The 14,589-nt window shown below is 43.1% G+C and overlaps 1 protein-coding gene across 4 annotated transcripts in view; it reads right to left on the reverse strand.

Annotated features, from left to right (window-relative positions):
* The window catches only part of topaz1 (testis and ovary specific TOPAZ 1), a 38,446-nt gene that overhangs the window by 11,332 nt on the left and 12,525 nt on the right, over nucleotides 1-14,589 (reverse strand). For 2 of the 4 annotated variants that reach the window (XM_085148302.1, XM_085148300.1), the window contains exons 3-4: nucleotides 11,922-12,052; nucleotides 2,446-6,466 (exon numbers count right to left, since the gene is read on the reverse strand). In XM_085148302.1, the coding sequence (XP_085004428.1) occupies nucleotides 2,446-2,809 (364 nt within the window). In that variant the 5' untranslated portion in view covers nucleotides 2,810-6,466; nucleotides 11,922-12,052. The remainder of the gene's footprint in view (nucleotides 1-2,445; nucleotides 6,467-11,921; nucleotides 12,053-14,589) is intronic. The other 2 variants (XM_085148303.1, XM_085148301.1) reach the window with 2 other exon arrangements.

Consider the following 14,589-nt stretch of genomic DNA (forward strand, 5'->3'; position numbering starts at 1 on the left):
GATATATTTACTCATGGATCAATTAAATCAACAGTGTCTATTCAAATGAACTAGAATGGCATTTGCTCGGTGTTCTGTCAGGTTGAGCAGGGACTTTTTTTTGTCCTGCATATAATTTTAAATTCTGATGACAACTCAATGTTAAGGTGCTCTTTTTGTTCATTTAGGTATAGGCTTCAAAATCAGCTGAGATGGCTTCTGAGTCGCGGAGACTTGCTTCTTGAAGAACTTTGTTAGGATTTGTCCTTCTTAACGTCTCACCCTTGAGAAAATAAATAAAATAAAAATCGATTTTCATATCAGTTTAATTTACCGAAGCTACCCAGGCACAACCGTTTTTTTGAAGGCTAACCCATAAGTGATTATAATTGTGACTGGTACAACAAAAAGGCAGAGAGGTTTTGAATTATGTCAGAAAATAAGCTCCATAGGAAATAAATGTTAAGACACGTTCACTTTTGTTCAAGAATCCTCTGAAAATGAAGACACTAAATTATAACACTTTTGTTAGGCCATAAATGAACTACAGTTTCACCACAGAGGTTTTGTGTTCAGTGTAATGACACTGTACACATAATTTACTAGAAAACACCTTCTCTTGGACAATGGACAGCATTAAAAAATGTAAATAAATAAATAAATAAATAAAAAAGATTCACAATTGGGGCACTATTTACTGATGTATTTTATATTGCAGGAAAAAAATGTCTAGAGCTTGTGTTAACCAGAGATCTTATTTCAGACATCTAACCAAAATATCACTCAAAAGATATTGACTTTAGGGAACTTGAAATACAAAAATGTAAATGTGTGTTAAGGTTTAGAGAAAGAAAAAAAAAAGCTCTTACTTTATAACTGGTTATGATTTAGTAACAACGACCGACTGAGCCTGGAAAACATACATTTGGTTAACGTTCCCACTTCTAATAAAGAACTGTAAAGAGTAGGTTCACTAAGCTCTTGAGTGATTGATTGAGTGGCAGCTATGTGGAACAGCTTCCCAGGCTGTGAATGAGACAATCCCCAAATTACCCAACTGAGGTTTTGTCGATATGTTAAGCACTAACCATGTGATATTAAACTGTCTGCCATTTGGACGTTTGACTATCACGAGCAAGTGAATAAGGCCTCAGTCACACAGGCCCGCAACCATCAGTAATGAGGGAAAATTGAGTACTCCAGCCACTTTTGACTGGATGCTAGAGGTTAATGGCATTCACTAAAGGATTGCTGACAGACCCCCTGGCAACCACCTGCTACTAGGGAAAAATGTGTATTCCCCAAACATTTGGATGAAACATACTTTTGACTGCTTTGGTCACTGGCATATTACCGGGATTTTGGTTTAAATGATAGTGAATGACTTATGTAGGCTGAGCTCTGAGTCACAACTTTTACTTTCAAGACCATCTTCAGGTTTTACTTCAGCTGGGAGAGCAGTATTTGCAGACAAACATGAAAAACTACAGGCAAGTGCACCATCTTTTTGAGCAACGTCCAAGAACATAAGAACCACTCCCAAAAAGTGTGGGAATAGGCATGTTTCCCTAGCAACCGGTGGTACTATCACGTCCAATATGGGGACAAATCTGTAACAACATTGTTTTTATACACTTTATAAAATAAATAGATTATATTAAAAAACCTTAATAGGAATATACAGCCGGGGATTTATTTAGTCAATCTAGCTCATGTTCAGCAAATAAGACGAGTGCCAACTATATGAACAGGAAATGTATCTGCTATTAGCAGGCTGCTAGTTAGTGTATAATTAAACTCCATCAGTTCCAATCCGGGCAAGCAATAGCTAAGAAGATCCTTCATGTCAGGTTCAACCATGAACTGCATGGCAACTCCACTAAAACTGGATCGTGTTCAGTAGGACTTTACCACATTGTTAGCTTAGCATCTGACACAATTTGGCACAAATTAGCAAAGAGTTAGCTAAAAGCATATCACAAAACGCCCAATTGTAAAATCAATTTAAAGGCAGTTCAATTCAACCAACCTTAAAACCTTTAACCTTAAAAACCTCTAACTTATAATCCAGCTAAAGTGCACCTTACTTGGGATTCCCTTCGCACTTGTCCCGATTTTGCAGAAGCAGCAGCGGGCTGAGGATCACACCCGGCGGACGTGGCCTTCACTGAACTCCGTCCCTCTCTAACACCGACCCTCACGCTTTTAGTCCGGCGTGCCACACCACTTTTACCATTAACGTCGCACTGTCTAAAATGACATCTACCCGACGTTAAATCGGTCTGTCTCCTCCTCCTGGCCAGAGTCGCCTGGCTTGTCAGCTTCATTTGATATTTGGACCTTACACTCCTTGGATTCGTCCTACCGTGGAGCCGTTTGAAAACACCAAATAAACCGCGGTCTGACGCACATGTTTTTGACCCCCCCCCCCCCCCCCCCCCTTGCTCTGTTGATACTTGCCTCTAGTGTACGGCCCGTCTTGTTTATCAGCGCTCCGTGACTCAGAGTCTATTAAACTCTTTGTTTTCTGCGTACCTGAGCCATTCTCCTCCGGCTCCTCCTCGTCGTGAGTGCTCGGCGCCTGTGTCTTCTTTTCGGAACCCATTGTGTGCGTTAAGTTTTGGTCGGGTTCATTGCTGCCCGGAGGTGACACCATATCTTTCTGTGACATTAGCTGCACGGAATCAAAGTTTTTCTCTTGTTTTTTGCTTTCAGCCGAAATTCTATTCGGTAACTTTGGGACTCGTCTCCGCCGCGGGGTCAGCTTTAACCCAACAACGTCTTTTAGCGCAACTCTGTTGAGTTTCACCCTGCTAGAAGATGGAAACATGCTAACAGTTAAAACTGTGCCTTCCAAAACCTATTAAATAATTTACCAGGCTGCTATAAAAGTATTTTTCAGAGTAACGCTGGAACTTGTTCTTCTTAAACCATCATTACGTTACTATTCGGGGCCCTCGCACTCGTGTTGCTGCCGCTCACTGTTAATTTGAGATTGACATGGGGAGCTAAGGTGTGCCCCAATTACTGCGCATGCGCAGAGCATTTTGCGTTTCTTAGCCGTCCTACGCACATTGCCTATACAAATAACTTCTATAACTATACTAACTTTTAACCAGAGGTGGCCCAACTATAGATGTTCTGTACTCAATTAGAAGTGCACATACTTGTATTAAAATACTCTTGTAATACTCTTGTTAATGATTTAACCTATTCACTCAAGTAATAGCAACAAAGTACAGGCTCTGGAATGTACTCAAAGGAAAAGTAACAATTGAGGACGCTTCTACCAGGAATTTTGGTCTAAAGCCAACAGAATCTCGTACTATGTTAATGTAATAAAATCAATATTAATTGCTGTGAACACAAACTTATTTCAAAGAGAATTTTAATTCTAATGATTGTGCATTAGTTCTCCAGGCTTTGGTCTTTCAAAGTCTTCTCTGGACATTGGCTGCTTTTTCACTAATTTTCATTCTTGGCCCTGTATTGGACTATTTTCAGTGTGCTAAATGACTAAAACTTGACCCATGAATCATTGAAGAGTTAAGAAAAATGGTATCAAAAAGCCTGCCAAAAACTTTCCACAGCAGACGAACAGCAACTGAAAGTCATGTACTTAAGAAACAGGAAAAAAAAACCCAGCAATGACCTGGCACAGGACCTGAGACATGCATCTGGCCCTTCAGATGATCCATCTACTGTTCACTAAAGCCTCGTCAGAAATGTTGTAAGTGAAAGGTTGGCTGTAAAGAAGCCGTTCCTAAGGAAGGGAACCGGGAAGAAAAGGCTTATGTATGCCAAATTACAAAAGAAGTGGACTGAACAACATTTCTGATCACGTAATGAACCCAAAATCCTTTGGTTCACATCACTGTATGTACAGACTAATGTATAGGTTGCTGTTCAGGTTATACCCTGCTTTTCACCCTATCCCTAGCACATCTGCAACCCTGAATGGAATGGATGGTCATCAGTAAGTACAGAGGAGGACAGAAGAGAAACACAACAGTGACTTTCTACAGTCATCAGTAAAAGATGGTGGAGACTTTGTCTTGGTTTGGGGTTACATGAGCTAGTTGCGATGAGGATCTTGTTGAAATTATAATATCTGTGTTTATAATTTCAATCACTGATGAAATTCTAAACAGAGAAAAGTACCATCAGACATTGAACTCTGTGCAATACCTTCTGCAATGTATGGTTTGGCAGCAGATTTATTTTTCAGTATGACAGTGATCCCAGACTGTCAATGAAGCATACATGGATAGAAAAACACACAATGGAGCACTATAAGTCATGGACTGGCCTCCCCAGAGCCCGGATCTCAGCATTAGTGTGGGATCATCTTGATCATCTTAATAGAGAATGGAAGAAAAGGCAGCCAACATCCAAAGAGCTTTGATTGTCTAAGAAGCCTTGAACTATTCCTTGACTCTTTAAATAAATTATGAGCAAGCTTGCCTAAGAGAGTTCAGGTAGTGTTGAAGGTGGTCATACCAAATATTGACTTTCAAGCTTGTTAGATTTGTACAATCTCCGATTTTGCCTTGTATACTGTATTTCCTTTTATATTTGCACATATCAATAAATCACCTCACATATTTCCACATTTCCAAGAAATATATAAAGAAATAAATGGTGGCTTGAGACTTTTGCACAGTACTGTAAATAATAAATCAAACATTTAAATTAGCCTGCATTTTGCCGGTTGTCTGATATGCACCACTGCCTGAATGAGTGATGAAATACATGCCACTGGAGTAGAGTTCAGTAGCAGTGCAGTGTTAGAACAGTCATAAACCTTGAGATTCCCCTGCATAACCGTTCCCATTTTCATTTTTAAGGGTTGTTTAATTTTCTTAAGGATATTACTGACTGGAGTGAGATAGTCCAAGGATCACATTCCAGCCCTCAGGCCATATTTAGCCAATGTATGATATAGCTGCACATTCCCATGTGAGTGTAATAAGTACATTAATGGGATGAAATAGAAAACTGTTTTTATCCAAGGTCTAAAACTAACACATGAACTAGAGTGGTGCAGCAAATACTGTGTGTAGATGTGCGGGTGAACCGAAACTGTAATTCTTTGATATTAGTGTGTGGTGGAGGTGTGGTCCCGGGACCGGCTGCAGGGGAGGAGTGGTGCAGTGAGCTCAATGGGGTGGTGCTGGGGAGGCAGGTGAGAACACAGCTGGTGGCGTTTGGACTGATGACAGTCTTCTTTCCGTTTTTTTAGTGAGGCGGGAGAGGTGTGCTTAAAAAAAGCGGAGACCGGCACTGCATCAAACTGTGTGTGTGTGGAGTGCATTCTACGTAGTTCTTTTCTGAATTGACTGAAAATGCCCAATTATGGCTATAGCATCCTGAAAGCGGGGCTTAGTTTTACAGGTGTTTTATATACTTCTTTCCATCAACCACACTTGTGCCTAGCTATTCATGCAGATGTCTGAAAAAGGTATGCTATGTATTTTGTGCATAGTTTTCAAGTAGATCATGCATCTCTTGAAACGGGGAAACGAGATGAATGCAGCATAATGATGGATGCAGATTAATAAGAAGGAGGTAAAACTGATGTGCCATATATTCGTCACATTTTATAATGTTAAGTTTCACATGTGTTGGGGCTTATGTGATTCAGTCAGTTTGCACTAAAGTTCAAGAGCGCTGGCACCACAGTAAGCCCTTTCCTTGGGCTTATCACACAAAGATGTCCAGTCATAAATTAAGTTTATTTAGGTCACTGAAACTTTCAGATTGTGAGGCAGGGTACAACCTGCACAGGTCAAAAAGTCAAATATAAAGGCCCCAAAATAGAGCTCTGTGGGATCCCATTACTGTTTGATTCCTATTTAATATGGATGGAACTAGTGAGGAGTATTGGCAACTCTGACATTTTGCTTACAAATTATAATTGGGACAACAACAAAAAAACGGACAAATTTTCTCAGAAATATTTTGACGACTTTATTTAATTCCCCTACTAAAACTACAGATAATTTATAGTCTCATTTTTTCCATATTTTTTGGAAGATTTACTCAATACTTTAAAACAATGGCACTTCAACTGGGTTTTTCAGGTATTATAGTGTGTAAATTACAACACAGGCAATTTTACTTTCAGTCAAGTGAGAAGTAGTTTTTACAAAAAACAAACAAGTAACAACATGAACGAATGTAAGAGACTACAACAACAACAAAACTAGAACATTAGCTGACAAATACACGCACAATGAGATGTGAGGGGTGATGGTGAGACCCTGGTGTTGGGAAGTAGCCGGTCCCTGGACTGTGGCGGCCTGATTCACAACACCAGCTGTCCCGCCCCACCGTGTCCATGTCAGCAGATGGCGCTCTGATGGGTAAAGTTTTTTTTTCCAGTGGGAAGCTGAGAGGCAGTTCCACCTCATTGCATCCTCCCTGGGTGCACAGAGTCAACTATGCCTCTTCTTCTCTCTCCTAATCTTCGCTACATCTGTGGCAGCTGTGGAAAAAGAAAAAAAAAGAAAGAAGACGATGCAAATTAGAATCCGAGGAAACCATCTGAGGCGAGCAGAGAGAGAGACGCCGAGACACGAGGGAACTTTCTCTGGGTTCCTCTTGTTGGGTTATCGTAAATCCAGACGTGAGCAAGATTCTGGGAGTCTCTGCCCCACCTCTCTACACCTGCCAGACATTAGACCACCCACAACCCCCGCTTTAGCTCTCCACAGCTCCGAAAACATCCTCTATGCAAATTTTATAATCACGCCACAGCGATGAAGTGCGTGTGTGTACGTACAGTGAAGAGGGGATATAAGCTTTTACTTAGCATATGAAATGAGTTGGGATTAGAGTGAGATAAAGAGCAGAGTGAAGAGCGGAGCGAGTATTACGAGCGGAGGGAGTGTTACGAGAGAGGTCACTCATAATTTTGCTTCTATGAAGCACTTTAAATCTTCCTGACTGCTCTCACAGGCTTTGGAACAGCACGCTGGGCTCGACTCAGTGATAAAGAACACCAGTGGTTTTATCCGTTATTGTGCACTTCAAATTAAAATGGTGGTGAACATCAGCATGATAAAAGAACATTAATGAGAGAGGAGGAATCACCTATCCACCCAGTGATCCCAAACCAGCGAGTCTGATTCCTCCAAAGTGTTAAACGTTTTCACTTTTCTAGCTGATGCTAATTTATTCAGGAGCAGACCCATTAAAGTAAGTCTGCAACTAGCTGTCATGTTTAATATAAATTAACCTTCCCATTATTTTCTTAATTAAACCATTAACAGTTTAGGAAACTGTGTAAACGTCACACAAATACCTACAATTAAGGTCGAAAATGAAGTGCTGTCTGGACTCCTCCCCCTTGATTAATAAACATCACTGTTTCACTCCTGGATCGCCCAGGCTGCTGCAGCTTATTTGATCTCTGCCTTGATTTGCTGACTTGGGAAAACTAACTTTTATATCCTGAATACTGTGCTCATAACAGCTTCCTGTGGGGGCTTATTTGGTGTAAAGCTGAGATGGAGAAGTAAAAGAAAAATAAAGCACTGCCTCTCATTCATCAGTTAAATGTTGCGACACATGGGAGGCTAAGCTAAAATCCAATTTCCTCAAGAGGGCAATAGGAAATATATATACGCTTTCCTTCAAGTCTGCATCTTCAAATGACTATACTGACAAAGAAAGCGGCATACGAGGAGTGTGTTCCCTTTGTGCGCGCTCTCTGCTTTCCTGTGTGTGTGTGTGTGTGTGTGTGTGTGTGTGCACAGCAGTTGTTCTTCGTCTCGCACTTGTTTCCTCGTGTGCTGCTGCTGTCCACTGAGAAATACCTCTCTGGAGGAAAAGTATGGGTTTATTTGTCATGAATAATTTGAGACATTACACAGTACAGTGGCCCCTTCTGCAGATAATTCAAGCATATACACATCAATGTAAAATATAGAAAATACCACAAACATCAAGCTTTAACTACATTTTATATTTTAACAGAAAACAGGAAGTGCATCCGTTTTTTTGCAGTTAGAAGCTGGATACGAGATTTGCCGGGAAGGCTGCGATTAAAGCTGATTTATTAAAAACGCTTCAAATGGTGCTTGGAGAATACATCCTGAGGAGTTGTAGACAACAACAAAAAACCAAACAAAACAGAATATTTCAGTATTTTTAAGTTGTTTAAGGGAAGTACGTCTACATTTAGACGTTCCCTTTGTCACATTTTCTCCATTTTGTCACCGAGCCATTAGATCGGAGGGCTCGGAAAGACGGGGATCTATTTCTTTGTCTTCCGCTGGACCAGTGTGAAGCTGACGGGAACGCGAGCAGCAGCTGAATTCCTTTAAATAGCCCTGCCTGCTTCATCATATGGTTGCTATGGCAGCCAGCCCCTCGTTTCAAGATAACGTCCACAAGCTAGGAGAGAGAGACCCCCCCTCCACTACCCCTCCTCCTCACTTCCCCACCTCCACCTGAGCACTATGGATCTACACAGCTGCTCGGCAGACAAAAAAAAAAAAAAAGCCATTTAACAGCATATACGAATAACGCTTTGTGTGCTCGCCGAGTGAGAAATAATCAATATTTGCGCTATACATGTGAGCGAGTTCTCAGAGGGTGATTCAGGAGAAGTGCTTATTGAAGAAAATTGAGTGTTTAAGGCTTATAAGAGAGGGAGGGAAAAAAATTGTTAAGGAGGCAGAGAGAAAGAGTATGATGCAAAAATGAGCAGATCAAAAGTGAAACAGATGAGTGAACAGCTGGTACAAGAAATGGGGTGATGCTGCGAGAAATGGAGGGTGAAAAAAGAGGCTGAATGATCTGTGACATTTGTGCGAGAACGCAGGAACCGAAAGATAAGGCGGCGTAATGGCAGATCTATTCAAACGCGTCTCTTTCTTCTCTTTCAACCGCCGCTTTCTCCATCTCTTCCTCTGATTTCTGCCGCTGCCGGCCCTCCTCCTTTGTCTGCTCCTGCCTCTTCAGTTTTTTTTTTTTTTTTTATTACCTTGAGTTTGCAATTAGTCATATGTTTAGCTGAGGGTCAAACAGGATGCTGCACATTGCAGGATTGTAGGCAGCTGCTGTGGTGTGCAACTGGAACTACGTGGATAGAGTGGACTTTGTCCTGAGTGTCTCCACTAAGTACACTCACAAAACTACTGCGACGCTTAAACATGTGAAATCAATTACAGAGACAGAGAGTGAGAATCTGCTGGTTTCACGAAGCCAGGTTTAAAGAGTGCTTCTTTATTTATATCAGGATCTGAGATCAACAGAAACAAAACTGTCAAACTAGCTTATTTTTGGTAATTAAGTAAGTATGTGGTGGGCAAAGAAGAACATTTAGCCCTGCATTTCATTTTAGATGGGCCCTTTGTAAAAATAAAAAAGAAGCTTAGAAATAACATTAACTGAAATAAAACTGTGAGATTGATTGAAAAACCTCTTTTCAGGAGACGTGAGGCCTTAAATCTTCGGACTTAAAGGGCTTTGTTGTTCTTCAGCACCTAAAAATAATCAAAAATTTGCAAAATGTGCTCAGATGAATGAACATTAACCAAGCAGCTAAAGACAGACCTGATTTTTTGAAATCTAAAGAGCAGTGATATTTTGAACCTACCGCAGCATAAATGATGACTACATCTAAAGCTTTGACAGAATGGTTTCAGCAGTCCTCACACACGTGCTCAGATTTTCATGTAAAAGGAAGACAAATTAGGAAAGGTTGGCTGTGAATAAAGTCTGCATGCAGAAAAAGAAAAACAGCGAGTCTCCAGAAGATGAGAGGAGGAGTCAAAAAGGAGTCGATAAAGAAGGCACCCTCAATTTCCTCTTAAAACACACAGGCGGGCTGATTGCATTTGAGAGAGTTGGGCGCGTCTCAGCATCTCCTAATGCGTCTGTAAATTGAGTTGGAAAATGACGATGTCTGTTGTCTTGGGAAGGAAGCCAGGGAGGCAAAAAGCTTTGCTGTGGAGAGCATCCTCCCCGCTCTGCATTTTAGACCCACATTATTAACCGCAATGTCCACTTCTGTCAAGCTCTCCTCCTCTTTATTTATTTATTTTTTTTAGCAAATCATCACACGCTGGGGAAAACAAAAAAAAATGGTCACAATGCTGATTTCTTTAGTTTCCCGTTTCCTTCCTCTTCATCTCTAAATCAGATGATAACTGTCTGCGTTAATGGAGCCGAGCGGTCCGCTGTATGGCGGCACATCTTATATATTATCTCTAGAAAGGTACTGACAGGCTGCGAGGGGTTATTGCGAGTATAAATAGACGTGACTCTGTGTTTTGTGTGTCTGTTATTAAGGAGCTGTGGTGGTCAGCTCTGAGAGCAGCAGCGATAAAGATGCTGGCTGAGCATTTGCCAAGCATCCATTTCCTTTTTACTCAGGTCTGAAAGGCCCTCTGCCAAACACAGGTACACACACACACACACACACACACACACACACACACACACACACTCATGTCCTCATATTACCTTTCAGTCCAAAGTGAGCATCCATATAATTCCATTCAAACACTTTAAGAAAACAAGATTATGTCTTTACTTTGGCCTCTTTAACTTTACCTCTTTTATGGCACGATTTTTAAATTGTCCTTAGGTTAGCACCGAAAACCAGAAGCTCTTTTAAGTGAGTCTCTACTAGTACTGCTCTGTAACAGCACGTATAATTATCAGACATTATGACGGATAAAATATCGCAGGATGTGCGTTTGTCTCATTTAGAAAACAACACCGTGTTTACGGTTATCTGGTCCCCATTAAGAGTAGAAGGTAATTTCAGAGATCATAGTCGACGTTTTCTTAAATTCTTCTATTTTTTTTGTTGTTTTTTTAAAGCCAAGCTGCCTTTTTTTTCTCCCCCTGGAGCCTCTATTGTATTTATAGGCATTAAGCTAATGGCTCCTTTGTATTGATATTACAGTAGTTGGCAGCGAGAGTAGGGGAGACAATTATACACTCAATCAATAGCAGATAGCAGAGGTATCTCACGTTCACACGCGTACTCTCTTTATGTCACACACACCTATACATACACATCTACAGACACACCCCATCAGCAGGCCCGTCTCGTGTGAACGTACGGCGGCACGTCACTCGTCTCCATCTTTCCTCGCCGCTATTCGACAGGACGTTGCGTCCATGCCATCGCTTGACAAATGCACTGGAAGTGGCGGCAGAGATCTATATGTGTACGCCCGACCTTTGGCGTGCACGCGCACACACGCCGTCGCTCTCTCTTACACATGAGCACGCAAGCCGCACACCCACACAGTCGCGATAAGGCCTGAGCGCTGGTAGTCATTTAGTTCAGCTTTGTCTTTTTAGAGCGTCTCCCTGATGAACTGCAGAAACGGCGAGCACTTGCAGTATTTGAATTATTAGCAAAACGGCACAGCTTTAACTTAATCCAGTGATGCTTATAATCTCTGTGTGTGTGTGTGTGTGTGTGTGTGTGTGTGTGTGTGTGTGTAGGCTAATAAGAGCAGAAAAAAGTGGGTATGTAAATGAAAGAATGCTGCTTATCTCTGTACAAAAGCGTGTGCGACTACATGTGTGCGTGTGTGTGTAGTTAAGCAGGCAGCCACCTCTGGAAGCTGCTCTTTCTTAGATAATGTATCGAGCTGCTGTCAGAAGAGAACTGATGAGGAAAATGAACTCTGTGCTCTTTGTGTAAACGCATGAAGAGATCCGAGGATGTCAACAAACAAAATGGCCGTCAGTAAACCCCCCACCCCCCTTAAGATGACAAGGATACGCCGCTTTTCGTCGCTCGGATTGCGACTGCGAGAAGCAGCCTTGTTTTATTAGCGGCTCTTTGTTCATTCACCCGCTTCGGTTTTTCCTCCATATTATCTGATTGTCTGGCCTTTGGGTTTAAGTGCAGATCTATAGGTTTACGATATGATTTTGGCACAGAGGCGTGCCAATGGAGCACTAACCCTGATGACTCCTGCGAGTTGCCAGTTCTGCGCAGGGCTGGCCTGGCTGTTTGGGCGGATGGATGGGTGGGTGGGTAGCTGGACGTGGTGCTGGCCGTGCATTCGGGTCCTGGGCTGGCCGAGGCAGAGAGCTGTAAAGAAACAACAAAGTCAGCTCTTCGGCAGAACACATTCAGCAGCTTAATGGCGATCTTGTGATAACGCAGACGTTTTGAAGATGGCCGCCGTGAAGCCGAAAGCCAAAAAAAGAAAAAGAAAAAAACGGAGAGGTTGACTCTTCTTCTCAAAGCTGAACGTCTGCGCTTTTTTACCGAAGCCCGGAAACATAATCATCAACTGTTACAGTAAGACGGTTTGATATAATGGCTCCTACAGTCTAGGTATACTGAGGTGGGTAATTATGGATTAGCAGAGCCCCCCGGCGAGCGGAGACTTCCCCTGACACAAAGCAAACGAAAAAAAAAAAGCAAACGCAGGATTACTCTCATATAGACTTATCGCACACACACACATTTATATACAATCAGGCATACAGACAGACAAACACACACGCGCAGCTATACACGCCTCAAACCTACACACTCTTGTCGGCCATCACAGACGGCATGCCGGCTCGGCAGCCATTTTGCAGGACTGTTCTGGAATCTTCAATTAGGGTAATTGTTGCTTACGCCGTCATTTTGCAGCGTTACAGCCGTCACACGAGCAAACCGCGCTGTGCCACTTACCTCATATTATCCAAAATATATAAGAGGACGCCTTAATTGTGGGTCTTCGACGTCTTTTTTGAAGTGTGTCTCTGTGTGGGGGGCCTCTCAGTGGAAACCCACGACACGTATGACGGCCGGCGTGTCAGTTGAGTGTGCAGCCGTGTGTGAACTCCACACGGCGTGGATGTATGTACGCTGCATGGCTCGCTGTAAACGTACATTACGATGTTGGGTGTGTGTGTGTGTGTGTGTGTGTGTGTGGGGGGAGGGGGCACGCCCTACAGCTTGTCAGTGCTCACATATGGAGGATGAGGAGGAGGAGGAGGGGGAATGAGTGTGTGCATATGAGCTCGGAGAAAAGGGGAAATGGAAGAGTGAGAAATGGAATAAATTGAAAGGAGGGAGAGAGAAGAGAAGGACACTGAAAGAGAAACGTACAGCTCGTTCTTGTCACCACCATTTTTTCCTCGCAGACTGTGCAGTTTGGACACAGAAAGCTTCATTTTTCGGGGAGGATACGGATGACTCAGATCTTACGATGTATAGAATAGCACTGAATGACAGCCCACACCTGTCATGCAATTAATAAACCCCCATCTGTTTAACTTCGATGCATTGTTCCTCGTGTTCAGAATATGGGTCCCGTGCACTTGTGTGTCACGGGTCTGAGCCCGGTTCTTCCACCCTCGTAGACCCTTAACTTTCTTGTCTCACCCACACTGCGCGAACCACCACAAACCTGATGTGGGAAAAAGATGGAATAGTCTCTTCTTACGTAACAGATATTTTTGTCCAAAGTAAACGGGTCCTTCTGAATGCAAAAATCTTCATTAATTTAAGTGTCCAACTGTCTGATACAGCATCCCCACCTTTTTTAAAATAAAAGCCCATAAAATGCTAATCATGAGGACTATAAACTTCCCCAGACTGCACTCCCTCCACAAAGATCTGCAGTCACATGGGCAGAATTTAACAAAGGCCACCTAAGGATATGAGAACATCTATTACAGTAGCTGACACAAAGAGAGGATTGATAATTTAGTGTCATATGGACGGGGTTGAACCAGTTCACAGCCCTGTTAGAGGGAGGCTCTGCTGCTGGTGCCGCTGCTGCTGCAAGACGGCGGAGGGTTAGGGTGGGATGACGACCGGCTGTCAAATGGGACGGGTTGAACGAGGGCGTCAGAGAGGACCACGCACGCAGCGGCGCAATGCAACTCACACGTGTGATCTTCGGGAGACGAACAACACCGCGCTCATACGTGGCGCTCACGCGTTACAGTTTGCAGGCGTTTATGGAGCGTATACCATTCAATGTACGGACCCAACCCCCATCACCCCCACCCACCCATCCACCCACGACACGAGACTGCAAATATGATCCAACGCCCCTTTGTCTGGCATCATCGGTCAGTAACGGATTGGCACATTTATGTTCCTCATCTCTCTCTGTTCTATTTTTTTTTCCTGCCTGCTCGAACTCTGTCACATGCATGCATGTAGTCATGTGAACGGCTGATGACCCACTGTCCCCCCCCCACCCCCCACCCCCAGCCCGGACACACAGATTTTAACCCCCTTCTGTACGTCTATTGCACATTACAGTAGTGTCATGACCGCCAACCACCCTCCCTCCCCCTTCCTCTCAGCCTCCGTGTCCTCAGAGCGCACCCCCACCCCCACCGACCGGCTGATCATCTGCTGTGACCGTGTCCTCCTATCACCGTGAGTCAGGAGTGTTCGACGAGGATGGGGTGGGAGGTGGTGGGCATCCTATTTGACTTCTTTTTTTTGGGGGGGCTTTTTCTGATCACATATGATTGCTGACAGGGAGAACTTTCCCACCCATTGGCGGAGGTGTGAGCAGTGGTGCTACAGCGCCAGACAGAGGGGACCCTTTGTCTCCCACCACCACAGGGAGGGATGGCGTACGTACGCACACACACATATACGCATAT

This window comes from Neolamprologus multifasciatus, chromosome 22 (genome assembly GCF_963576455.1).
Source record: "Neolamprologus multifasciatus chromosome 22, fNeoMul1.2, whole genome shotgun sequence".
Lineage (NCBI taxonomy): Eukaryota > Metazoa > Chordata > Actinopteri > Cichliformes > Cichlidae > Neolamprologus > Neolamprologus multifasciatus.